The 25808-nt window shown below is 39.7% G+C and overlaps 1 protein-coding gene across 10 annotated transcripts in view; it reads left to right on the top strand.

Annotated features, from left to right (window-relative positions):
• Nucleotides 1-25808, top strand: part of SLC25A26 (solute carrier family 25 member 26) — a 162468-nt gene that overhangs the window by 19008 nt on the left and 117652 nt on the right. For 9 of the 10 annotated variants that reach the window (XM_015130409.3, XM_015130414.3, XM_077990214.1 and 6 more), the window contains 3 exon segments: nucleotides 4063-4172; nucleotides 23573-23677; nucleotides 24875-24922. In XM_015130409.3, coding sequence (XP_014985895.3) covers nucleotides 4063-4172; nucleotides 23573-23677; nucleotides 24875-24922 — 263 coding nt within the window. 10 annotated transcript variants of the gene reach the window in all.

The raw sequence follows: 25808 nt of genomic DNA on the forward strand, positions 1-25808 counted from the left end.
ATCTTCACCAAGTTGTCTTCCGTTAATTCTTCTGATGTGGTGTCAGCTCTTGAATTTAAGATTTATATTTTGAAACCTTTCACCCCCAACTTTTTTTTTTTTTTTCCACATCCACAATCTCTTTTATGGTTTTCTTGATTGGCTCTGTCATGAATACTGTGAAGGATTTGCCTGCTTCTCTTCCTTACTAATAAATGTCCTTTGTGACATTTTTCTTTTCCCGGAATAGGGCACTTTCATCTACATTAGAAACCTATTCAGGCAGATGTCCTTTCTCCTCAATAATTTACTTAATGGCAGCTGGGAACTTGTTTACTGACTTATGGATGGCAGAAGCTGCTTCTCCTGTTATCTTGACATTTTAAAGCCAAATCTTTTTCTCAAATTATCAAACTATCCTTGGCTGGCATTAACTTCTTCAGCTTTAGATTTTTCACCTTCCTTTTGTTTGATCTTGTCATGAAATGACTTTGCTTTTTCTCAAATGATTTTAGACATAAGTATGCCTTTATTATAGCAATCCTTTACCCACATAAAAGCTGCATTTTCAAAACAAGAAAAAAGGTAGTTTGCAAGAAGTGCAAAGTTTTCATGCCTGCTGACATAGCTGCGGCAATGGGTTAATGAGTTTCGTTTCATTTTTTTTTTTTTAAACAATGGATTAAGCTGGATTCATTCCTTTTGAAATGACTGGCAGCCACTGTTTCAGTCTGTGGTATGTAACAAGCAATTTGACTTTTTCTTGTAATGTCATGACTCCTTTCTGCTTCTTAGGAGCTTTCTTGTAATGTCATCACTTCCAGCATCACTAGTGGCACTTCATTTGGGTCCTATGGTGTTATTCAAAGTTTGTGGTATGGCACTAACCACAACAAAAAATACATAAGAACTGGGAGAGATCCTTTTGTACTGTGACAGGCAATTTATTGGGGCGATGAACTGCTCATGTGGAGATAATTAGTGTCACATGGCGTTTTAAGTGGATACTCGGCAACATCTGAACTCACGATAATAGCGAGAGGAGGTGGCAAAGAGGTTACTACGTAGTACAGTATGTGCTGCAGTTAATTTGGTGTGCAGTTACGATTTAACACTACACCTTGTTTTTCCCCCTGCGACAGGTCTTACTCCGTTGCCCAGACTGGAATGCAGTGGCATGATCTTGGCCCACTGCAACCTCAACCTCCCAGGCTCAGGTGATCTTCCCACCTCAGTCTCTCAAGTAGCTGGGATTACAGGTGTGGGCGACCACACCTGGCTAATTATTTGTTTTTTTTTTTTGTAAAGATGGGGTTTCTCTGTGTTGTCCAGGCTGGTCTTGAACTCCTGAGCTTAACCCTCAGCCTCCCAAAGTGCTGGGATTACTGATGTGGGCCACTGTGCCTGGCCCATCTTTACATTTGTTTACATTTCTCTCAACTATGAATGATGTGCTATATGGTTTGTGTTTATAAGTTTTGATGAATTTTAACTTTTTATGTTTTATGTTAGTAAATGATAAAATAGGCTAGTATCTACATATATTTTATGTATTCATGGCACGGCTAGCCTTTTCTTTTCTTTTCTTTTCTTTTTGAGACAGGGTCTGTCTTGCTCTGTCGCCCAGGCTGGAGTACAGTGGTGCCATCTCGGCTCACTGCAAGCTCTGCCTCCTGAGTTCATGCCATTCTCCTGCCTCAGCCTCCTGAGTAGCTGGGACTTCAGGCGCCCGCTGCCACACCCGGCTTTTTTTTTTTTTTTTTTTTTTGTATATTTAGTAGAGATGGGGTTTCACTGTGTTAGCCAGGATGGTGTCGATCTCCTGATCTCATCCACCCGCCTCAGTCTCCCAAAGTGCTGGGATTGCAGGCATGAACCGTGGTGCCCAGCCAGCCACCTTTTCTTAATTTTTTGGTATTTCTAGGCTATGTGGTTCATCTATAAGTTTGTTCAAATTATCACGAATATCCAAAAATTTTTCCAATATATTTATTGAAAAAAAGCCATGTATAAGTGAACCTGTGCCTTTAAACCCATGTTCAAGGATCGCTTGTACTGGTGTTTGTTACCCAACCCCAGAGATTGTGACTTAATTGGTCTGAGGTGTGACCTGGGCATTGGATGTTTTAAAAAAAATCCCTAGATGATTGCTACATTCAGACAAGTTTGAGAACCTCTGAACTAGGGAATTGCAAAGAAACGTGTCACTAAGTCCCCATCTTTTGGTCACCATTTTTTATGATGTCTCCTTCATTTACACTCACTCTTCTAAAGATCTTTTTCTCTTACATATTGCACATAAAGATTATTGTGGGGAGATGTACAATTAGCTGTAGTGTGTGGGTTACATAGTGCTGTCATTAAGATCACAGGTTTTGCATTCTTCTTTAGGAGTTTACTTATAGAATGTGGTTTTGATTTTTTTTTTTTTTGTTCCCATCCACCAAACTTTAGTGAATGGGAGATGCTAGGGAAAAGTGAGAGTACCAGGGTTTCAAAAATAGCCTTGTTTTACTGCAAATTTTGAATGAATTGGACTTTTGTGTTTGGTGTCTTTTTTCTTTTGCTATTGGTTACGGTCTTAATCTGAGTACAGAACTTCACTGTGGTTGATCATTAGTGGCTATGGATGTTTTTGTAAACCTATGCTGCAGGAGTGAGGGGTTGGGGTGGGGCTAGAGGGGACGAAAGATGGAAAGAGGTGAAGAGAAGACCATGTTTAGGAGCCTTACTCCCTGTTTCGAAGGGAATGTAGAGAAAGCATAGTTGTTTTTTTTTTTATTTTGTTGTTGTTTGTTTGTTAAGAGCCAGAAGAAACTATAGGCATCAGATAACCCAGCCCCTCTTCTTTGTTTTAACTTGTTCAGCCCCCAACTTGGAACCTGACTGTACTGACATTTCCAGTTAGTAGAGGCCTTCTTGGATGCCACCTGGAGGTTGGAGGGAGGTTTGGAACTTATATTCTTAAAGAACCTTGTAGATCACAAAAGAAGCCATAAAGTCAGACGAAGTTGAGGTGGTTAACCATGAAATGGAGGAAGTTTTACCACTGTCTTTCTCCCTTTTCTTGGGGATTAGGAGGGTAGGAGGTAGAGTGGCAAACTTAACAGCTGAGTGCAATTAGAGGTATTATAGCTTCACATTTAGTGAGTGGGCTGAAGTGGGAAAAATCGTATGAAGAAACACAAATGGGAATAGACTTGTGTTAACCACGTAAAACTGCCTGAACTGGTCATTATTCATTCGTGGACAGAGTGCCTCTTCTTTTAGCCTAGTGTATATTTGTTAGCATGTAAAGATCCTTTACAAGCTTTTGTTGACTTTGGAGAACTGATTTTCACTTGTCAGGCTGTTTTCCTCAGTGTTTCAGACTTTGTGACATGTTCAAATGTCCTTCAGAAGATGAATTTGTCATTCCTTTATCTCTTGTGTCTTATCTTTTATCCAACTGATAAACATTTTTTGATGAACAGTACATAGAAAGTTTTAAAGCCCTCATGTGCAGCTGCGATTAGTTTATGGTGATAGGGGTAGCTTTTTAGAGATTTTGATTTCCAGTTTTAATTAAATGGTTGATTGTTTTCTTGATGTGAAGGTGAATTCATGCAGTAAAACAGCCATGATTATTTTGAGTAACCAGCAATAAAACATTATAGAATAGACATTTTCTTTCAAGTTAAAGTATGTTTGCAATTTTAACCTATTTATTCATAATGTAGTTGATTGTTTTATGGCCATACATAATGATATTTTGGATCACAGAAATTCATATCCTTTTCTAAAGTTGACTTTAAAAATGTTTAAGTAATTTGTCAGCACAACACGGTAAGTGCTAGATTAGCTCTTATGCTCCCTCAGGGTAAGCATTATATTTTCTGCATTTCTGTAAGTCTAAGATGAGGCATATAACATGGCCTCAGTAAATTCTGAAAGAGTGAGGGTAGGAAAAAAAATACGTGCTTATCACCTTTTCTGTTATCTCATAATTTAATAGTTATTGTCATACCTTTTGAGAAACATGTTTCTTAACAGTTTGAATATATGTTTAAACTTTGTGAAAGACTGGCTTGTTTTAAATTTCAGCTGCTGCATTTTTTATCACCTATGAATATGTGAAGTGGTTTTTGCATACTGATTCATCTTCATATTTGACACCTATGAAACATATGTTGGCCGCCTCTGCTGGAGAAGTGGTAAGTAACAAGTTTTGTGTATAAAATACTTCAGAAATGCACATGATGCATATATTTTCAGTACATATTTATTTCATTTTTAAAAAAATTATTTTTAAATTATGAAAGTTATAAATGCCAATAAATGTAAATGGATTAAATATGACAGAAGATAGAGCCTGACAACTAAAAGATAGAGCCTGATGTAGGACAGAAGAAGAATTCTAGTTATGTGTAATTTACAAGAGACAGATCTAAAACATAATTAATGGAAAAAAGACAAAAGAGTGGAAGAAAATATCCATTCAAATTGTGACAGCTTTGTATTGTGTCAGCACACAACTGAGCTGGAACTACTTCTCTGAGAATTTCCTTTCCAAAGTAGTTTCTTTCAGTTTGGGTCAGCCACAAGAGAAATTTGCGTGTTCTTTGTAAGGTAGAAGTGAAGAGCTGTATTTATGCCCAGAAGGTTGGTATATGGTCAGGCAATGTTGCAGCTTACACACCTGACTTTGCTGTATCACCATGTTGGCATTTGACTTCCAGCTTCTCCAGCTCCCTCTGGTTCTTCTCCATCAGCTTATCCAAATTCTAGGTTAGATTTGTGGGCTCTGTAATGAAGGGTGCCAGCTTATACTGCAAGTTCTCTCTCACAGGTTGGTGAGAAATAAATGTGACTTCCAGTCTGTCCTTGTTCTTCCTCCACTTCACATCCATCTTTCCTTTCTTGTTGCCTGCCCTTTGATTTCTATCCCAACACTAGATGCAGAAGCAGCAGCCCTATACAAACTGCTTAATTAGCTCCCATAATTGCTGGTCAAATCTCTATAATCCTTATCCTTATCACTCATAGTGGTTTTGCTTCTGTGATGAAACCTTAACTGATAGAGAAATACTAATTGGAAAAGAGTTTGTGGAGTAATATTAATATTAGGAAAAAATACATAAGGCAAAAAATGAAGAGACCAGTGCATAATGATACAGGAACAGTTCTTTCAGGAGATATAACAAGCCTGAACATGCACTGAATAACATAGTCTCAAAACGTATAAAGCAAAAACTGACAGAATTTTACGGAGAAATGAACAAAACCATAGTCTTAGTTGGAGATAGTCACGTCTCTCTCTCAAAGCAGGCATAAACTTACTAAGGCCATAGAAGATTTGAACAACACAATGGCAAGATTGGTCTGTTGATAATATGTTACACTTTGCACCCAGCAAGTAAAGAAGATAGACTTTTTCAAGCATAATTGGAACTTAATAAAAATAACAATAGCCCACAGGGCCAGTTTTAGTGAATACTGCAGAGACAGTGTCATTACAGATCATTAGTTGTATCGTTATAATGAAGTAAAATTGGGAACAATGACAAAAAATAGGCAGTCTGTTCCTACCATGTGTTTAAAAAACAAACTTTCTTTTGTAAATAATTTCAGTCAAAGTAGAACACAATACTGTAAGTGGTAAGTGTAAGTGATATTTATTTTTGTTTTTATTTTCAAAGAGATGGGGGTCTCATTATATTTTCCAGATTGGTCTCAAACTCCTGGCCTCATATAGTCCTCCTGACTCAGCCTTCCAAAGTACTGGGGTGATAGGCATGACCCACTGTGCCTGGCCAAAAGTGATATTTTAAACCAAATCATAAACACAGTTATGATTAAAGAAAAAAAAAAGAAACTCAAAACGAATGCAGAGGAGAAATGTATAATACAAATAAAAATTTCTTCATTCCCCTCATTAACTTACTTTCTCCCTACCCCTTCTGCACAATGCTGAGGGACAGCCTTGTCTGTTGCTTGTTACACTATTTTCAAATCGCACAGCCTGGTATTCATGCAGTCTTATTAAACCGCCAGTCTTGTGATGGGCGTAACAGAAATGGACAACACAGTGAAGAAAAAGGTCTTAAGTTTGTAAGCCTTTTATGAAATCACACTTTTCTTTGTAATTAGAAAAGTAATGGCATATGTTTACATAGGAAACTTGGGAAATGAATTAACCTTTATAACATTTACGTTAAAAAATTGTATTATATTGTGAATTTGTTTTTGATGTGCTTTTTTTCTTTAGGAAGTTTAACAAGAATCTACAAACTGCTTAGTAACCTAATAATCCTTGCTTAAGAATATAGTGAATTGGGGATATGGAAAAGAGAGTTAACAGAAAAGTAAAAATTAAAGAAGATTTTTTTAAAATAAACGAGCTTTATTGAGATATAGTTCACATACTATGCAGTTCACCCATTTAAAGTGTATAATTCAGTGGTTTACACCATATTCACAGAGTTGTACAACCATTGCCAGCGTCCATTTTAAAACATTCATCACTCCCCAAAGGAGGCCCTTACCCATTGCAGTCATAATCCCCATTTCACCCCAACCCTCCCCACACCTAGGCAACCACTGGTATGCTTTCTGTCTCTATGAATTTGCCTGTTTTGGACATTGGTATAAATGGAATCCTATGATATGTGATCTTTCGTTACTGACTTTTTTCAGCTACTGTAGTGTTTTCCAGGTTCATCCGTGTTATAGCATCTGTTAGTACTTCATTTCTTTAAAATTATTTTTGGTGATTATGTCCTGACACACAGTCTTATTACATGCATTTAGTTAGGAGTATATATACTTAGATTTGTTGATACGTTGTTGAGAGCAAGCAACAAAAAAAGAACCTGGCCACTTCATTTCACCTGGGGCCATCTTGCCTGAAAGCTAGTTTGCCATGTTGAAGGGCAGGCTTGCTTCAGTTTGTAAACTTTCTGTCCAGGAAAATAGAAAGTGATATAATAGGTAGGGCAAATAGTAGCTATTAGATTTCTCATGTTAATCATACATCTTTTTGTTTGTAGAAAGTCTTGTATATTCTAATGCTCCTAGTATCTGTAACTAATATCTTAAAAAAAGTTTCGAAGATTTCCAAATATTATGTCATAACATTTGATATGTGGACTGTTAGGCTTGAGAGGTGGGGTAGATAGATTTTAGAATTAGGAAACAAGTATCCATGAGACTGGAGATATAACAGATGAAGACATTGTACCTGCACTGTGTCTCTTGGGGGTTCTGTGGTCCCTGAGCTGGTAAGGCCAAATATCAAACACCTGTTTATAGTTTCTGTGGAGCTGGGCTGTTGGTAATTTGCCCATGTTGGCTTCAGACTCTTGGCCTCAAGGGATCCTCAGTAGCTGAGACTACAGGTGTGTGCCACTAGGCCTGGCAATTCCTAGAGAATCTTTTTTTTTTTTTTTTGGTTTGAGATGGAGTCTCGCTCTGTCACCCGGGCTGGAGTGCAGTCGCGCCATCTCGGCTCACTTCAAGCTCCACCTCCTGGGTTCGTGCCATTCTCCTGCCTCAGCGTCCCGAGTAGCTGGAACTACAGGCGCCTGCCACCACGGCCGGCTAATTTTTTGTATTTTTAGTAGAGACAGAGTTTCACTGTGTTAGCCAGGATGGTCTCGATCTCCTGACCTCGTGATCCGCCCGCCTAGGCCTCCCAAAGTACTGAGATTACAGGCGTGAGCCACCGGGCCTGGCCCCTAGAGAATCTTAAAAGGACAGTTGGTCAGCAGTGGGTACATAGATTGAGGACTTTCCACATGAAATACTTCTTGATGTTGACTATTTAAATAAAAATATAAATATATATACATATGTGTGTGTGTGTGTGTATATATATATGCACGTACACACACACACACTCTTACAAATGAATGAATGACAGGGTCTCACTCTGTCACCCAGGCTGGAATGCAGTGATGTGATCATAGCTTCTGTAGCCTGTAACTTCTGGGCTCACATGATCCTCAGTTTAGCCTCCTGAGTAGCTGGGACTGTAGGCAAGTGCCACTATGCCTGGCTAATTTTTTAAAACAGTTTTGTAAAGATGGGACCTTACTATGTTGCCCAGGCTAGTCTTGAACTCCTGGCTTCAAGCAATTCTTCCACTGTGGCCTTCTAAAGTACTGTAATCCAGACACGAGCCACTGCACCCTGCCAATATTGACCTTAAATGGACTTTAAATTCAGTTACGGTTTAGTATGCTGAGAAGTTTGCCAAATTTATGAAGTTTGTGGAAATGTTGGTTCTGATGCTCTAATAATCTTTGAACTTTAAAAAAAAAAAAAAAACCACAACTTTCTGAAGCCATTCAGTATCGATTTTCTCAATAAATGCTTATATACATATTACTCCTTTTTTTAGTAACTTGTTTTAGTCTCATAGAAGGTAAACTTTGGATTTCAGATTCATGCAAGTGTGGTTGCTGAGATTAAGAGAAACCAACAGGTGAATGTAGAGGAGATAAATTTTTGTTTGTAAAATAAAAAGAAATAGGAATAGAAAATATTTATAGCTGTCAATGGTCAGAAAGGCATAGTAAGCTAGATAGAGATTATAAGAAATACTTTAGTGCAATCATTCTGTAACACATTTGCTTTGATAGAAGATTATTATGTTAGATTCCTTAGAAACAATAACATTTTGTTTGTATTGAATATGGCCACAGTTACTTTCTTGTAGCAACTATTAAAGAAACTTAGAAACAAAAGAGCATTGCCAAAATAATAACCATTCCCTGTAGCAACAGCTTGATTAAAACTTAATGATGAATCAATAAAATTATAATTACAACCTTCTACCTTGTGTTTTCAATTTGGAATACAGTAAAATCAATCAAATAAGATTTAACATGTAACAATAGCAAGAGGGGTCTCACTTGTGCCGTTTTTATTAGGAAGATTGCTGTGCCAAATCTCTAAATCCCTACCTCCATAATTTTACAGCTCGTTTTCGTCACACACAGAAAAGGCCCTTTGGGAAGTAGAATCTGTAATTAGATCAAAGGTTGGGGCAGGTTTACTTTAACGCTACATATGCTATAACGTTCTAATGGTAATGCTTTTCTTTTCTTGAAAGGTTTGAAGATTTGACTTTTGTTGTATCTTATCCTACTTTTGTCTGTCTTCATATTGTCAGAAATGAAAAAAACGTTGAAATTTCTTCACCCTTGAAAGCAGCAACACTGTGAATGTAATATGTGTGCATAGGTGACATGTACATGTCCTCATACACTTAGATGCTGGTAGAGCGTCATTTTCAAGTGTCCTTTATAGTCCTGTTCTGACTTGGGATTGAGAAAGCTAGGAAATAAATGGTATCATGTTTTGTAAATGTTTTTCTGACAGCCTCTAACAGTACTTCCCCAAGAAGGCCCGACGAGCATCAGGCCGTACTTCACCATCAATTGCGTAGGTAGCTAGTTACAAATAGGGATTTTTGGAGATGACACCAGGGTTCCTGTATTTTAATCACAATTTCTAGATGATTGTGCAACTCACCAATATTTAAATGCCACTGATCTAGGCACATAAAACGTCTGAACTTATACCCCAGTAGTAAATATTTTTACTGAATTGGCTCAGTAGTTCCCTACATAATATTTTAGTAGGTGCATGACACTGGGTGTGGTGTTACCACTTGTAGATCAAATGTGTTATTCTTTCTTTTCTCCTCAAAATGACATATTTTAGACCTAAAAAGGCTAGTTTAATAAACTGGTTATTTTTGAGTGTGACAGTGAACTCAGACATGTAGATTTGGGTTTAACTGGAGTTAGAATGAGTTGGAACCTCACTGAGATTTTCTTGAAGGCCCATGCTGTCATAGAGCCTCGTAGGTGAAGGCAACTTGTGCGGTTTAGCTTCTTTAGTAACTGACAGGCCATTGGACCCCCTTTGTACTACAGTCCATTCCAGGGTCTTGTTTGGTATCAGCATATGGGGCAAACATGTTTTTATTCAGCTTTCCCACTGGTTAAAGGATGGGACGCGTGGATGCTGTGTGGTGTTTGTCAGCTCCAGAGCATGGTGCACATGTTACTGAGTTTTTCCCTAGTGGGGGCTTAAGCTGTTTTGTTTATGTACTTAATAGCATGTTTTAAAAATGAGTATGTAGTGTTTTTCATGATCTTCACTGGCCTTTTCTTTTTTTTTTTTTTTTTTTTTTTTTTTGAGACGGAGTCTCGCTCTGTCGCCCAGGCTGGAGTGCAGTGGCGCGATCTCGGCTCACTGCAAGCTCCGCCTCCCGGGTTCACGCCATTCTCCTGCCTCAGCCTCCCGAGTAGCTGGGACTACAGGCGCCCACAACCGCGCCCGGCTAATTTTTTGTATTTTTAGTAGAGACGGGGTTTCACCGTGGTCTCGATCTCCTGACCTTGTGATCCGCCCGCCTCGGCCTCCCAAAGTGCTGGGATTACAGGCGTGAGCCACCGCGCCCGGCCTTCACTGGCCTTTTCTAAGAAGAACCACTGAGCAAGATAATAGAAGGTTGACAACTTTTGAAATGTGTTTTATCTTTTGAATTAATCATGCTTTTGAAATATTCATCAGTCAATACAGATTATCTCTCACTTGCAATTGGAATATTTTGCCACATCTCTGTACGGTTGTATAATTGAGTCATGGGGGATAGGTGGAGTGGGGCCACAGTGAAGTGTAGCTGACGATGGTAATTGCTTGTATATAAAGATGAATGAAGGTATGAGTATATAACTACTACCAGGAAACACAGAAGCTGAAACAGAACTGTCAGATACCTGAGTGCACTCAAACACTTTTTTGTTTGATGTGTCTAAGCACATCCATGTATTATGGGGACCTTTCACCCTGTTTTCATGTCTGTTGCCTTTTTCAGTGTGTCTGGGAGTCTTCCTTCAGGGCATTAAATACATAAGGCAGGCAGACTTTTAAATTCCTTCTTAGCAACCCTAAACCATCAGAATTACATGAAAAATTATGTCAACAGTATAAAAAACAACTTGTTTTCCAGACTCCTTTTATTTTGTATTATTTCCTCATTTGTACGTCTTTGGTTCCTTTTTGTAATAGGTTGCTTTTGTTCAGCTCATCCTAGATTCCTTCACCACTTTTATTGTCCTTACCTAGTGGTGTGAATGTAGATCTGAAGTCCCTAATATGTTCCAGGCATTGGGAATGAAATGACAGGATAAGATACTGCGTTTTAGAGGCTTGCTGTCTAGAAACGGAGATGGATATGTAAGTGCACTAAAGTGTTACAGGCATTTTAAGAAAAGGAACTATAGATGGTCCCTGACTTACGATGGTTCTACTTAAATGACTTTACGATGGTGCAAGAATGAGATGCATTCAGTAGAAACTGTATTTCAGATTTTGCGTTTTGATCTTTTCCTGGGCTAGCGATAGGTGGTAATAGGTGATGAGATGCTCTCTGGCAGTGCTGGGCAGTGCACGTCCCAGTCAGCTACGCTGGTGTAAGTATTCTGAGCAAGTTTTAGGGAGGTGAGGCTAAAGCAATGATATTCCATAGGTTAGGGGTATCACATGCAATTTCAACTTGAAATGTTTTCAACTTAGGATGGGTTTATTGGGATATAACCCTGTCATAAATTGAGCATCTGTACAAGGTAGAGTGAGAGGCTGAAGGGAAGGAGTGGTTGGTTTTCTCTGGATTGGGGTAGATGGATGGGTATTAATTCAGAAAAAACCTCACAGAACAGCCAGCCTTTAAGCTGCGTTTAATTTAATTCATTAAAAAAATTGTGTATCTATTTAAGGTATACAACATGATGTGGGATACATATAGATAATAAAATAGTTGCCGCAGTGAAGTAAGTCAACATATCCATCATGTCACATAATGACTCTTTTTGTTTTGTTTTTGTGGCAGGGCAGCAAAAATCTACTCATTTAGCAGGAGTCTCAGTTATAGTACAACTTTATTATCTTGCATTTAGAATAGGATAGTTTGTTAGGTGGGTGGGTGCAAGGAGGAGTATTGGAGTTCTAAAATGCCCTTGTTAGGTAGTTTTAAGTTCCATATAGTTAGAGCACAGTGTGATGGGGTCACCCTGAGGTGAAGCAGGGGCTGAGAGCTATAGGGCCTTGCCTGCTATAGTAAGGATTGGGGCTTTTATCTTTTGATCAGACTTGTAATTTTAAGAGAGTCCCCTGGCAGCTTTCTGGAGATAAGGGGCTATTAAAGGAATCCCCAGGAGAGAACCACAGCCTGGGCAGAGGGATGCAGAGGGAGAGAGTGAATTCAAGAGATGTTAAAGAGATGGAGCTGGCGGAAAGATGATCATTCTTTCAGGAGCCCTTCCAGCGACATCCTTCAGTGCGTTTTTCATCCTGGTTGCCTTTTAGTTTGTTGTGTCTCTGTGTGTTGTGCACCTGCTTGAATTCTCCAATGGAGTCTGCCGAGCTAAGTTGAATAAACATGCCCCATCTTGTCAGTGGGCCCAGCCATCTGACGCTGAGCTCACACACAGAGAGGGGAAGAAGACGAAAGAGAGAGACAGTCAGGACAGGGGAGGTTCAGGGCTTGCCCTGGCTTGGCATTACCTGTGTGTGGTGATGACCTTGCTTGTAGTTATTCATCTATTGAATGTGCTGAAGAGATTTATCAGGGAGGCCTTTAGAAAGGAACATCGTACCCCAGCTATGTCTCCACCCCCAGTTTCTCGATGACTTCCTTTTCTAACATATTTCAGATTGTTTTCTGTTGTATGGATTTTCTTTTTCTAATATAGTATGCAGTGTTAGTTCAGATGATATTGATTCATGATCTGGGAGAGAGTATTTCATTGATTGTTTTATTTAGTTAGTGGACAAAAGGGAAGGGAAACTCTGTTAACTTTTTATTTAAGATCTGCATCAGTTTATAGAACACAATTAAGTTGAGCTTTATAGGCACAATATGATTTTCATATAGGATGATGCAGTTGAAGAAATGCTTCTGAGCCACAGGAGTGAAACTTGGTCAGTTATTGCCACTACATTGTAAATGGAAAAACTGAATACTGCTCTCAAAGGACCAAAATACCAAAGGAGGTTAGGATTAGTCACTTCCAAGCAAACCTGAACTCTGTCAGTGACAAACCTTTATTTCCCAAAATATTGCCTTGTTAAGATGAGGATTCTTGAACTAAATGCCCCTGTCACTTATTTGCTTTGGTTTGTGATTGTGTGCTTTTCAATATTGGAGTGCCTGTTGTATATCTAATACTATTAATAGGTGCTAAGAGACACCAGATAAGAAATTTGATCCCTGTTTTTGAGAAGCATATAAGTTAGTTGGATCCATCTGTTAAATAACTAGGGAGTATTTGAGGATGTCTGTAGGGAGGTAGTATGGTATGGAACATGGGCCGTCAAGTTACACAGATCAGGGTCAGATTTGTGACTTGTCCACGTATTTGTCTGTAGGCTATTTACTTGCCTTCACTGAAATGCTGTTTTCCTCATCTTGGAAAAATAGGATTAATGCCATCCCAGTCACAGTTCTTACAAGGATGAAATTATACAGCACTTACAAAGTGTCCAGCCTAGCATCTGACACACAAAATGTTGAATAAACATTGGGTCTAGCCCCATTTCACACAAGTTGCTGAATGTGGCACGTTTTTAGAATTTCCTGGTTTTGGGAAGGATATCAGTTCAGAAGAAGAGGAAATTAAAATTCAAAGAAGTTTAGTGATGTGCTCCTAGTGTCCCAGCTATTATTATTCCCAGCTAACAATAAAACGCCATTGCAGAATAAGTAATTGGATAAATATCTCTGTGTGTACTTCAAGGAGCACCTCTTGTTTTCTTTTTTGTGTAGTATTTAAAAAATGGCAGAAGTAGCAATAAGTATACTACTTGTGCAGTAAGGATTCACATCAATGGTTTCTTAAAACATTAGGTTCCAAAATTTGCCATTGGTTACTGTGGTAGGCAAAATAATGCCCCCCCCCCCCCCCCGCCCAATAAATATGTCCTGGTCCCCAAATCTGTGAATGTGTTTCCATACATGAGAAAGAGATTTGGCAGATACAGTTAAGAATGTTGAGGTAGGGGCTGGGCATGGTGGCCTGTAATCCTAGCACTTTGGGAGGCTGAGGCGGTTGGATCATTAGGTCAGGAGATTGAGACCATCCTGGCCAACACGGTGAAACCCCGTCTCTACTAAAAAAAAAAAAAAACCACAGAAAAAAATTAGCCAGGCGTGGTGGTGGGCACCTGTAGTCCCAGCTACTCAGGAGGCTGAGGCAGGAGAATGGCGTGAACCTGGGAGGCGGAGCTTGCAGGTCGTGCCACTGCATTCCAGCCTGGGTGACAGAGCGAGACTCCATCTCAAAAAAGAAAAAAAGAGAAGTGGAAAGAGTTTTCTGGATTATCCAGGTGGGCCCAGTCTAATCACTGGGGTCCTTAGGAGAGGGGAGCGGGGGTCAGAGAGCTGAAGACGCTATACGACTGGTCCAAAGATAGAGCGAGGGGCCACAAACCAAGGAGTACAGGGGAGCCCAAGAAATCAGGAAGCCGACGCTCCCTTGCAGCTTCCAGAAGGCATACTGCCTGACTGACATATCTCGATCTTAGCTCAGGAAGACCCATTTTGGAATTCATACCTTCAGAATTATAGACAATAAGCTTGTGTTTTAAGCCACTAAATGTGTGGTGATTTGTTAGAGCAACAGTAGGAAGCAAATACAGTCACCATTGCCACCTCCTCCACGTTCAGATTTTTGTATTGGTGGGAATCTATAAATCCATCCATGGGGCGTTTGTCACCTCCTGTGAAATCATGGCTCATTTCTGTTATGGAAAAGTACAAAAGCAAAAAAGCCATTTAAGGCTAATCTTTTGGGTTGTGTAAAATTCTGTGAACAAATTTTAGACACAGGGGCTAAGCGTTGGTAGAGTTATTTTCATTGAGAAGACTTCCCTGTGTAGTCTGGATTATCCGCGCCAGCAGTCTTGTCAGACCAGGGAAGACTAATACCTACAACGATTGAACTTATTTGCGTGATTAGAAAGAGTCTTATAAGGGAGAAAGGTTTAATGAACATAGGTCCCAACGTAAGTAGGTAAAAATTAAAATCTAAGGAGTGTAAGTTAGGATTTGTAAATTGGTTTTGTCAACAGCTGTAATTCCATTTATCAGCAGAAGATGGCAGACTTGACACACAAATGGAACTGTTGTAGAGGTTTTTGATTTTTAAATGATGGTATAGAAAGAGATGTTAAATATTCTTAATTGGAAACCTTTCTAAAGAGAATTTTGGGAATTACAAAGAGAATGTGGAAATGAAGTACAAGTAAGCAAATTGCATTTCAAAAATCTTTATAGTTTCCTGGGGTCTCTCCCTGACCCCCCGTCTTACTAATTTGCCACATTGAGTTTGCTCTGTAAAGTCCAAAGTAGCTTTTGCTTTGAATATGATGAAGCTTTGACTGGCTCTGTTCAGTGTATTGTTAAATTTCTATTGAATTGGTTATAGAGTTGCCTGTTGAAACATGAAGCATTAGCTGAAATTAAACCTTGAACCTTTAAGTGCATTAGATGTGTGTAAGTATGACATCTTTATTGAAAAATAATTCTGGAGATGATAATCAGAAGACTTGGGTTTCACCCATACTTCCTGAGCTAAGTAGCTCTCTGACCTTCAGCAACTTCTGTGATCTCAGATTGATTTATATGTAAAATGCTGACATAATTAGCTTCTAATATCAGAGGAATATTTGCAGGTAGTTGATGGAGTTTCTGGGAGAAAAATCTTAAATCAGATTTTTTTTGTGAACTATGTTGAAATAGTTGGGGAGAAGATGTAATGTTAATAAAAGGTATTATTGGAGATACTCAGGGACTTTGAAGAGCGTTTCCAGAGCGAGAGGACAGGGTGCAATTGTAAAACCCCAGTGGTGATGTGCTGAAGGACGGGAACTTGCTATGGCAATGAAAGAACCAGAGATTTTAGTAGCATCCATCTCTCTCTTCCTCCACTCAGTACCTAAAGTGAGGCCAAAGTTCACTGTAATTTTTTCCTTTTCAGACACTTAGTTTTATGATTTGTAGTGTTGCATCTCGGGTTTTTGTTTTTGTTTAAAGAGACAGGGTCTCATAGGTGGCCTAGGCTGGCTTCAAACTTGTGGCCTCAAGTGATCCTCCTGTCTTTACTTCCCTGAGTAGCAGGGACAGCATGCAGGTGCACCTGGTTCTTGGTGTTTCATTTAATAAATACCAAAAGGAAACATTCAGTCCTTGGTTGCAGCAGTCAGTTAAAAACAGCAGAAAAGGTTTTATTTATGTCAAAGGAAGAAAAATCTTGGTAGCAGCATCATGATTTAATCAACATTTTAATCTAAGGTTTCATCATATTTTGGCGTGTTGAAGGAGGCCAGCATTGCATTTTGATTTTGATAAAGTATGGAGGGAGCATGATTTTTTTTTTTTTTTTTTTTTTATGGAAAACCTTAGTAGTTCTTGTTTTTAGATAGAACTTTAACATATAAAACATTCTTGGGTTTAGTGAAAATGCCCCCATTCCTGTGTCATGGATTCATACTGAACCCCAGATTTATGAGGAAAGAATGCTCTGCAGAATGAATTTACCAAGAGACCCACAGATGACATTCCCTTTATTTCCTTTCATAGAACCATAATACTGTAACATGTTTTTGTTCTTGTGCAGTGAAATACTCTGTTGTAGCTCAAATTCAAATCTAAGAAGGATCAGAGTTAATAGAAAACCAAATGGAAGGCTCCGGAGGTACTGGAGGAAGCAGAAGCGTTACTTTGTAGCATGTCTCTTATGCTGCAGTTGTCACCCAGCAGAAGTCAGGAAGCCATGCTGGGTGCTTTGTACCCCTCGACTAGTTAGATTGATTTTTTTTATCAGAGAGCCTTTTCAAGGTTTTTCTTCTGCATCTGTATTTTTAAGAACTAAAAACATAATAGTAAGAACATGGAGGGTTATGAAGCATGAAGTTCCATAAATATTGATACCAAGCCACAGAAGTAGACAATTCCTATTTTCTTGACATATTGGGGTCGGATTTCACTCTTGACCTCTTGAATTGAAAAATGCAAAGAGTTAGTATACCCTTTTCTTTCTCTTATTTATTTATTTTCATTTCTTTAATGAGTTTTAGATGCTGGGAGCTGTCCTTTTAGGTTCATGTAGGTTTCATTGGACTTATACCCAATTTTAGGCCTTACTGGTAAGCAGTTTTAATCTGTTTTTGTGGATTTATTGCTACTAAATTTATAATATGTAATTTTTATCAAGGCTAATAGGTTGCCATCTAAAAGCATATTTTAAATTAGCCCTTTTATTTTTCTCTCTCACTTAAAATCTTTGGTCCATAATAAATACTTTTTTTCTTTGAAATTACGTTAAAAACTTATGAAATAATAATAAATGTGAATTGTAGAGAATTTAGAAAATATAGGTAGGTAGAAAAGAAACATCTGTAATTCTACTGTGTTTATTCCCTACTCTTTACATAAGTATATGTATAGACAATAAATATGTGTAGAGGCAAAAAAAAAAATTAGGCTGGATGTGGTGGCTCCCGCCTGTAATTCCAGTGCTTTGGGAGGCTGAGGCAGGTGGATCACTTGAGGCCAGGAGTTTGGGACCATCCTGGGCAACATAGCAAGATCCTGTCTCTACCAAAAGATGAAAAAATTAGCAAGGAGTGGTCCTCTACCAAAAGATGAAAAAATTAGCACATCCGTAGTCCCAGCTCCACAGGAGGCTGAGATGGGAGGATCACTTGGGCCCAGGACTGAGGCTTCAGTGAGCTATGACCATGCCACCTTACTCCAGTCTGGGTGACAGAACGACACCCTGTTTCTATGTATATTTATATGTAAATTCTAAAGTATGGAGAAGTCATTTCTGTGGAATTGATGTTTTTTTTTTTTTTGTTTGTTTTGTTTGTTTTTTTTTTTGCTGATTCCTTTCCTCCTGGCTAGTTTCATTTGCTTTCAACATAAAATAATACACCAGCTGATTAGTAAGTTTGGTGCATACCGTCTTCTTGCTCTCAGGGTGCTTACGGTTTAGTAGAAGAGGAAATATATTTTACAAACTATATGGTGTAAGTTAATAAGTAAAAAATGTCAGATAAGAAAGCTTATATGGGAATTAAGAATTCAGAAGGGAGGGAATCTTTTGAGGTTAGATAAGGTATAATTTTGGAAAATTAAGAATTATAGAAATAAGGACCTAAAAAGATACCATAAAAATTTGGTCCAAGTCAAGTAAGAAAAATTATACATATATGCATCTAATTGTATAAATATATGCATTATTATTTGTCAGTTTTCTTAATTTTGAAATGAATTAAAAAAAAAAAAAAGACCTGGAAGGCCAGGGAAACACTCGGGAATTCACTTGCAGAACTGGGGACACAGTCTAGGGCTGCAGACCCTCAGCCAGACCACTGCTCATTCCTCCCTGGAGTTGAACCCTGAATGAAAGATCCAGTTTTGATGCAGGAGTGGCCCCGAGGCTGAGGGGTGGGCCTGGTAAAGGGAGGTAGTCACAGATGGAGAAGCATGGGCTCGGGCTTCTGACTCTGCCTTTTTTAATTTCCTGTGGGGTCTTCATGTATTATTTCACTTCTTTCCTAGGTTATCAACCTTTGTCTTGCTGAGAGCACTTTCCCCCATCGTATGTGCAAATATCGACTGTCTTAAGTAAAACCAGACTATTCCTTGACCCTGTGGCCCTCTTCACTCTGAACCCATCTCCTAACACCTAGCCACCTTTCCCTGACGGTAGTCTACACTTGCTCATCTCCCTCAATACCTTATGAATTGACCATAATGGATCTCCCACCGCAGCCACTCTATGGAAACAATACTGGTGAACATTGGAAACCCTCATATGTTTGCTGCTGGAGACTCTTGATGCGTTCCTCTGCCAATCTCCATTTGAGGCTTCTGGCCCCCTTGCACATCAAGTAGGGTGCTTGGTTGCTTGCCATCAACATTGATCCTGGCTAACTTATGGAATGAAGAATATTTTTTTGAAGATTGGCAGACACTGTTGCCTTCCACTTCTCCTTTGCCCACAGAATGCTGATTTGGTTTGTGTCCCATGTTCCTAACGCTTTGCTAGATCTAGATATCCTCCACCTCCCTAACAAGGGGTGGCCACATCATACAACTCTGGCTAACACATGCAAGGAAATGTTTGCTGGGGGGCATCTGAGAAAAGAGAGGAGGCCCGTTCTTCCTGCCTTGAACTCTGTTGTGTGATGAGGTGGTACTGAGGGACATAACAGCTGTCTTTTATCTGAGAGTCAGGAGGCCTAAGGATGAGAAGCCAGGGAGCTGGGTGGCTGGGCAGAAGGATAGGAAGAGCCTGGCTGCTTGTTCACTTTGAGGTTCTGGACTAAAAGTTGAACTGCCTGTCACCAAATCACTTAAGTGACAATTAAATGTCATTTATAGTCATGGTCCTGGTGCTTGCATCTAAAAAAGCAGTTATTTCTGTAAATGAATGTTTAGCTTTCCCAGTCGCTCCAAACAGCACTGTTCAATAGAGACATAATGTAAGATGCAGGTGAAATTTTATCTTTTCTAATAGCCACATTAAAAAAGGTGAAAACATCTGCTGGGATGAACTTTAATAACATCTTTTATTAAACCAAACACATCCTTGGTATTTAGATTTCACTGTAAAATTAATGTAAAATAATTATTAATTGGGAATGGTGGCACCATCTACTCAGGAGGCCAAGGTGGGAGAATCGCTTGAGCCCAGGAGTTCAAGGCCAGCCTGGGCAACATAGTGAGACCTCATCTCTCTTTTCTTTTTCTTTTTTTTAAAGAATTAGTAGCAGGATATTTTACATTAATTTTTTTATACCAAATTTTCAAAATCTGTCATTTAACACTTATAGAACATCTTAATTGTACTAGCCACTTTTCAAGTGCTCCGTAGCCTCATGGGCTAGTGGCCTACATATTTGCCAGCATAGCTCTAGAATCAGACCCCTGGACAGGAGTGTTTGATTAGTCGGACCTAAGTCACCTGATTGTGGTCCTCCTGCCAGGGCAGGAGGGGAGAGACTGACTCCCTTTGTTTTTCCTAACTGGGAAGCCCCCAACACATGAGAGTCAGAAGCTGGGCAGCCAGTGAAGGCAGATGTGCCTGGCAACACCATGTACCCCCTCCCACTGTTGCTTGCCCTTCAAAAATTGATGTTCCCAGGGTCCCATTATTGGCTTTTGATCTTCCTTTTTGGCTCTCTCTTTGGGTGTTACTATCTATTTTCGCAACCCTGTTATTTTCTAGTTTTATAACTATATTTTCATTACTTGGCTGGACATAGCCCCTTACGTGTCCCCCAGACTTCTACTCAGCATTGTCCAGTCTGAACTTACCTCCCCTCTTCTTCCCTGGACTCCTAATCTCATGTTATGGGACCACCATATGCCCATTATCCAAACCAGAAACAGAAGCATCTTACTGTCTCCCTACTTCTTCACTCCTTAACCTCCTGTCGGTGACCAGGTCCAGTGCATTTTACTCCTGAATTTTTCCTCAGATTTGACCTTCTCTGAGCCATATTCATTTCCAGACCTCTTATAGAACTGCTATAGCAATCTTGTAACCCATCTCCTGCCTTCTGGCTCTTGGTCCGAGTTTGCTTCTTGCCTTTCTCCCCACTCCACCCTCCAGCTCTCCTGTGCACTGCGGCCAGAGGGATCTCCCTAAGCACACATCGTCATTCCTCTGCTTCAGCTTTTTCAATGTTCCCACTGACTATGGAATGAAGTTCCAGCCCCTTAGCGTGGTATACAGGGCCTTGTCTGTCCAGTCTTACTTGTCATTACTCCTGACCTTGCACTTGCTACTTTGGTAATACGGAACCATGTGGGAGGCTGCCAGCTTTGGAATACTGTGTTGGTGGGGCTGCCGCTGATGCCCCTGGACACCCTGCTTTTGTATTTACATACTTTCTTTTTTTTGAGACAGAGTCTCGCTCAGTCGCCCAGGCTGGAGTGCAGTGGTGCAATCTCTGCTCACTGCAAGCCCTGCCTCCCGGGTTCATGCCATTTTCCTGCCTCAGCCTCTCGAGTAGCTGGGACTACAGGTGCCCGCCACCACACCTGGCTAATTTTTTGTATTTTTAGTAGAGACACGGTTTCACCGTGTTAGCCAGGATGGTCTCGATCTCCTGACCTTGTGATCCACCCGCCTCGGCCTCCCAAAGTGCTGGGATTACAGGCGTGAGCTACCGTGCCCGGCCATTTATGTACTTTCTTTTATTGTTCGCTCTTCCCACTGTGACCTTCCCACCTTTCTTACCAGCTCATTCTGGCTCATCTGGAAGGTTCTATAATGGCGTAATCTTGGGCAGTTTCTCTGAATGTGGGGGTTGGACTAAATACCCCTCCTCCACATTTCCCATAATCTTTCTTCCCCCCCCCCCCCGCGCTTTTTGGCCATATGTTATTGAAATTATTGATATGTATTTATGGGTTCTTTGAGGCCAGGGCATCATCTTAGTCTTCTTTGTCGTGGAGTGGCTTGTGTAGTATCTGGCTCCATATGTATTTCTTGAACTGAATTAGATAAGTTTAAAGGGAGACTGGGTGGAAAGATATATTGGCCCAAGTTATAGACAGCTTTATGCATAAGAAGCATTCAAATGTTCGGTGAATGAAGAAATGGAAATCAGATTATATTGTTCTGTAAATCTTGTCAGTTTTGGTAGAAAAATAACTTCAGGTAATGGATCCTTTGTTACCATAACCATACCCTTTGTTGTAATGCATCAGCATGAAGCATTGTTACTTCCTAGGTTTAGAGGCGATATGCCCGTGTTAGCTGACTTCATGACGTCTAAAATCACGTCACATGGCATCTTTGTCCCACTTGTCATGGGGTGCTGGGGCTTTTATCTGTTCTGTGCCCAGTCTGCTTTTGCCAAGGCTAATTCTCTTAGCGTAGGGGTTGGCAAGCTGTCGCCTGTTTTTGTAAATATCATTTTATTGGAACATAGCCAAACTATTAATTTATATATTATATATAAATTAATATATATATTAATCTATACATATATAATATATACATTATATGTATAGCTTCTTTTGTGCTAAAACAGCATAGCTGAACAGTTGCGACAGAGACCATGTGGCTTGCAAACTGTAAAATATTTTCTACTTGGTCTTTTACATTATAAATTTGCTGTAGAGCCATGCTTTAGAACCATTTAGTTTTGGACAGACAAAGCCTTATGTAATATCCAAATTGAGTACTGATCTCTGATTAGGAATCAGGAGAATACAGATCAGAAGGGATAAACCTCTTTGAGTTGTGTACTCTATTTGGTGGGACAGTTTTCTTTTTTTTTTTTTTTTGAGACGGAGTCTTGCTCTGTCGCCCAGGCTGGAGTGCAGTGGCCGGATCTCAGCTCACTGCAAGCTCCGCCTCCCGGGTTCACGCCATTCTCCTGCCTCAGCCTCCCGAGTAGCTGGGACTACAGGCGCCCGCCACCGCGCCCGGCTAGTTTTTTTGTATTTTTTAGTAGAGATGGGGTTTCACCGTGTTAGCCAGGATGGTCTCGATCTCTTGACCTCGTGATCCGCCCATCTCGGCCTCCCAAAGTGCTGGGATTACAGGCTTGAGCCACCGTGCCCGGCCTGGTGGGACAGCTTTCTTACATTTCTTGCAGGCTAGTCTTGAACTCCTGGGCTCAAGCTACCTTCCTGTCTCAGCCTCCCGAGTACCATAACTTTGGTGTTCAAGGTTACATGTGTGAAATCTAAGTTGCAGAAAAAGTTTTTATCTTTGCAGACTGTTAGGTCCATAGAGGCTTGAATACAGGACTTCCATTAAAATGTTTAAAATATGTTTACACGTCTCCCTCCCTGTACCTTGCCACCCTTTCTCCAACCTTGCCTTCTTTCCTTTTGTGGGCAGAGTTCCTTTGGGTTTGACGAATTTTTTATTGTTTCTCTTTCTGAAAATAAGTAAATTACCTTTATATAGGGTAAGGTAAAATCCTGGCAGTGTGGATTTGAGGTGACATATACCCGGCCTCAGCATGTCAGCAAGGGTGATATTAGAATCACATATTGGCCAGTAGCTGTGAGGATGACCCACGTCTGCTGGAATGCTGGAGGAGAGTGTACAAGAGTGCTGGGAGTCCCTTTTCAGTTGCTGCATGATCGAGAGTTGTGGGGGCTGGAGTTGGTGAGGGATGGAAGGGTGGGTACCAGCTGATGGTCAGCTTGCCTCTACGGATGTGTGCATTACTTCCAGTAAAGCAGAGGTTCCTCTGGTTCATCTTTCATCACGCATGTTTGAAATGTCATGTGCCAGATGCAGTTCTGGGCGTTGGGGATTCGAAATGAGTAAATGTGCTTCTCGCCGTTGGGAGGCTTATAGACAAATGTTCTTGGAACATCTGGCAGGAGGTGGGAGAATCTATATAGGACAAGCCAGGAAAGGTTTTTTGACAAGGTTTTTTGACATCTTGCAGTAAGCCTCCATATTATACCTTTTTACTATAATTTTTGCTTACCAAAAAATTTCAGTTTTTATAGCAGTTATTTACTTTTTAGGATATAATTAAATTTGTCTTTTAGGTTGCCTGCCTGATTCGAGTTCCATCTGAAGTGGTTAAGCAGAGGGCACAGGTATCTGCTTCTACAAGAACATTTCAGATTTTTTCTAACATCTTATATGAAGAGGTGAGATGTGTTTTTTAAGCTCTTCTTTTCTTTATTAAGATTTTATAGTAGCTCATATGAGCACTGTGGACTTCATCCTGACAGCCTGAGAGAAAACTTTAGAGCTAAATTTAATGTCCAGTTGTAGTAATTTTTTGCTAAGATTATCTTTGCCTTTTATTGGTTTTTGAGTATTTTCATTTAAATGTTTTTCAAATTTCTAAGCATAACATTGAGTGTCTCCACAGTATATGTGTCCTGAGTTGTAATCTACCTGCAGTTCCTCTGGAATCAGATGTGAAACAAATTGTAAATATGTAAAATGAAGAAAGATACTATATTAAAACATCACTATAGTATTTTAGGTCCATGGAAGAGATATAGTACTGGACTGATGACAGTAACCAGTGTCATAACGTTTATACCAAAATGTAGCTTCTTTTACTGATGCATTTGAAACTGTCAGTCAGAAATTGTTTTTCCTGGCCATGTGACTAGAGAGCATTTAGTTGCTTTCTTTTATAGTTTTTATAGAAGTCTTTAAAAAAAAAAAAAAAAAAAAAAACATGAGAATCACATGGAAATTTTCAATGAGTGTTGATTTTAGAAAAGTTATTTGTAATAGTCTGTTACCTAGGTGAGGAGACATTGAATATTAATTGTACAAATGAGATGAAGCGACTATAGCTTCCTTAATGAAATATGTGGATGGTTAATACAGGTTTGTCTGGAAATATTGACCACTACTTTGGGAGATTATGAATAACTTTCTGATGTTTGAAGCTATAAATATAATTCTGTTTATATACAAAAGGATAATTGGCATTTGTGTGCATTTGCTTTTGGAAATGTATTTAAAGCATCTCAAATATTTTTTTCAAGAGAAGACATGTTACAGCAATTAAGTACTATTACTAATATTTAGTAGAATAATAGCAACTAAAAGTAAGTAAATGTGTAGTCAGTTTTATTGTTAGAGATGTTCCTATTTCAAAGGAAGCTAATCTGAGCTCCCTTAGGAGCTGGTTATAGAGGTATATAAGTTATATAAGGTATAAGTTATGTACCTTAGGCCAGTTTAGAATCATTAACCTCTTATAGAACTGTGGCAATTGTGAATGTTCTAGAACTCAAACAAGAGCAGGTAGATCTGCTGTATACAGAACGTCCTTCAGAAATCTCTGCCATTCTTTCTGAACTCTTGGCTGTTTGTTTCAGGGTATCCAAGGGTTGTATCGAGGCTATAAAAGCACAGTTTTAAGAGAGGTAAGTCACTTACTTTCCAATATTGAAGTACAAAAGAATGATGTGCTTTGTTCGGTAAATTTACACTACTTAACAGTTAGAAATATATTTGGAGAAACTTGGTTTAAAAAATCAAAAAGGGAAATTATTGTCGCTTTTCTGTTAAGTTTTCTCAGTTTTTACATTTGAAAGAATGAGTAGAACGGGTTTGGCGGAAGAGCAATTTCAGTGGTCAGAATGGCCCATGATGTAACTGACTTGTTATTCCAGGGTGGCTAAAAAATGTCTCTTACAGTTGATGTATTAAGAAATAACTTCAGGCCGTGTGTGGTGGCTCACGCCTGTAACCCCAGCACTTTGGGAGGCCGAGGCAGAAGGATCACCTGAGGTGAGGAGTTCGAAACCAACCTGGCCAACATGGCGAAACCCCATCTCTACTAAAAATACAAATATTAGCCAAGTGGCGGGCATCTGTAATCCCAGTTACTCAGGAGGCTGAGGCAGGAGAATTGCTTGAACTCGGGAGGCAGAGGTTACAGTGAGCCAAGATCGTGCCACTGGATTCCAGCCTGGGAACAGGGCAACAAGAGTGAGACTCTGTCTCCAAAAAAAAAAGAACTACTGAGGGTAAGATATCAAGTTAATTACTGAATTATGAGGAACTAATGAAAAATTTGTAATGAAATAAGCATTCTAAGACAGGGACCCCAACCCCGGGGCAGTGGACTGGTACTGGTCTGTGGCCTGTTAGGAACTGAGCCACACAGCAGGAGGTGAGCAGCAGGTGAGTGATCATTACCACCTGAGCTCTGCCTCCTGTCAGATCAGCAGCAGCGTTAGATTCTCATAGGAACACGAACCTCATTGTGAACTGCGCATGCAAGGGATCTTGGTTGTGTTCTCCTTA

This window comes from Macaca mulatta, chromosome 2, assembly GCF_049350105.2.
Source record: "Macaca mulatta isolate MMU2019108-1 chromosome 2, T2T-MMU8v2.0, whole genome shotgun sequence".
NCBI classification, from domain to species: domain Eukaryota; kingdom Metazoa; phylum Chordata; class Mammalia; order Primates; family Cercopithecidae; genus Macaca; species Macaca mulatta.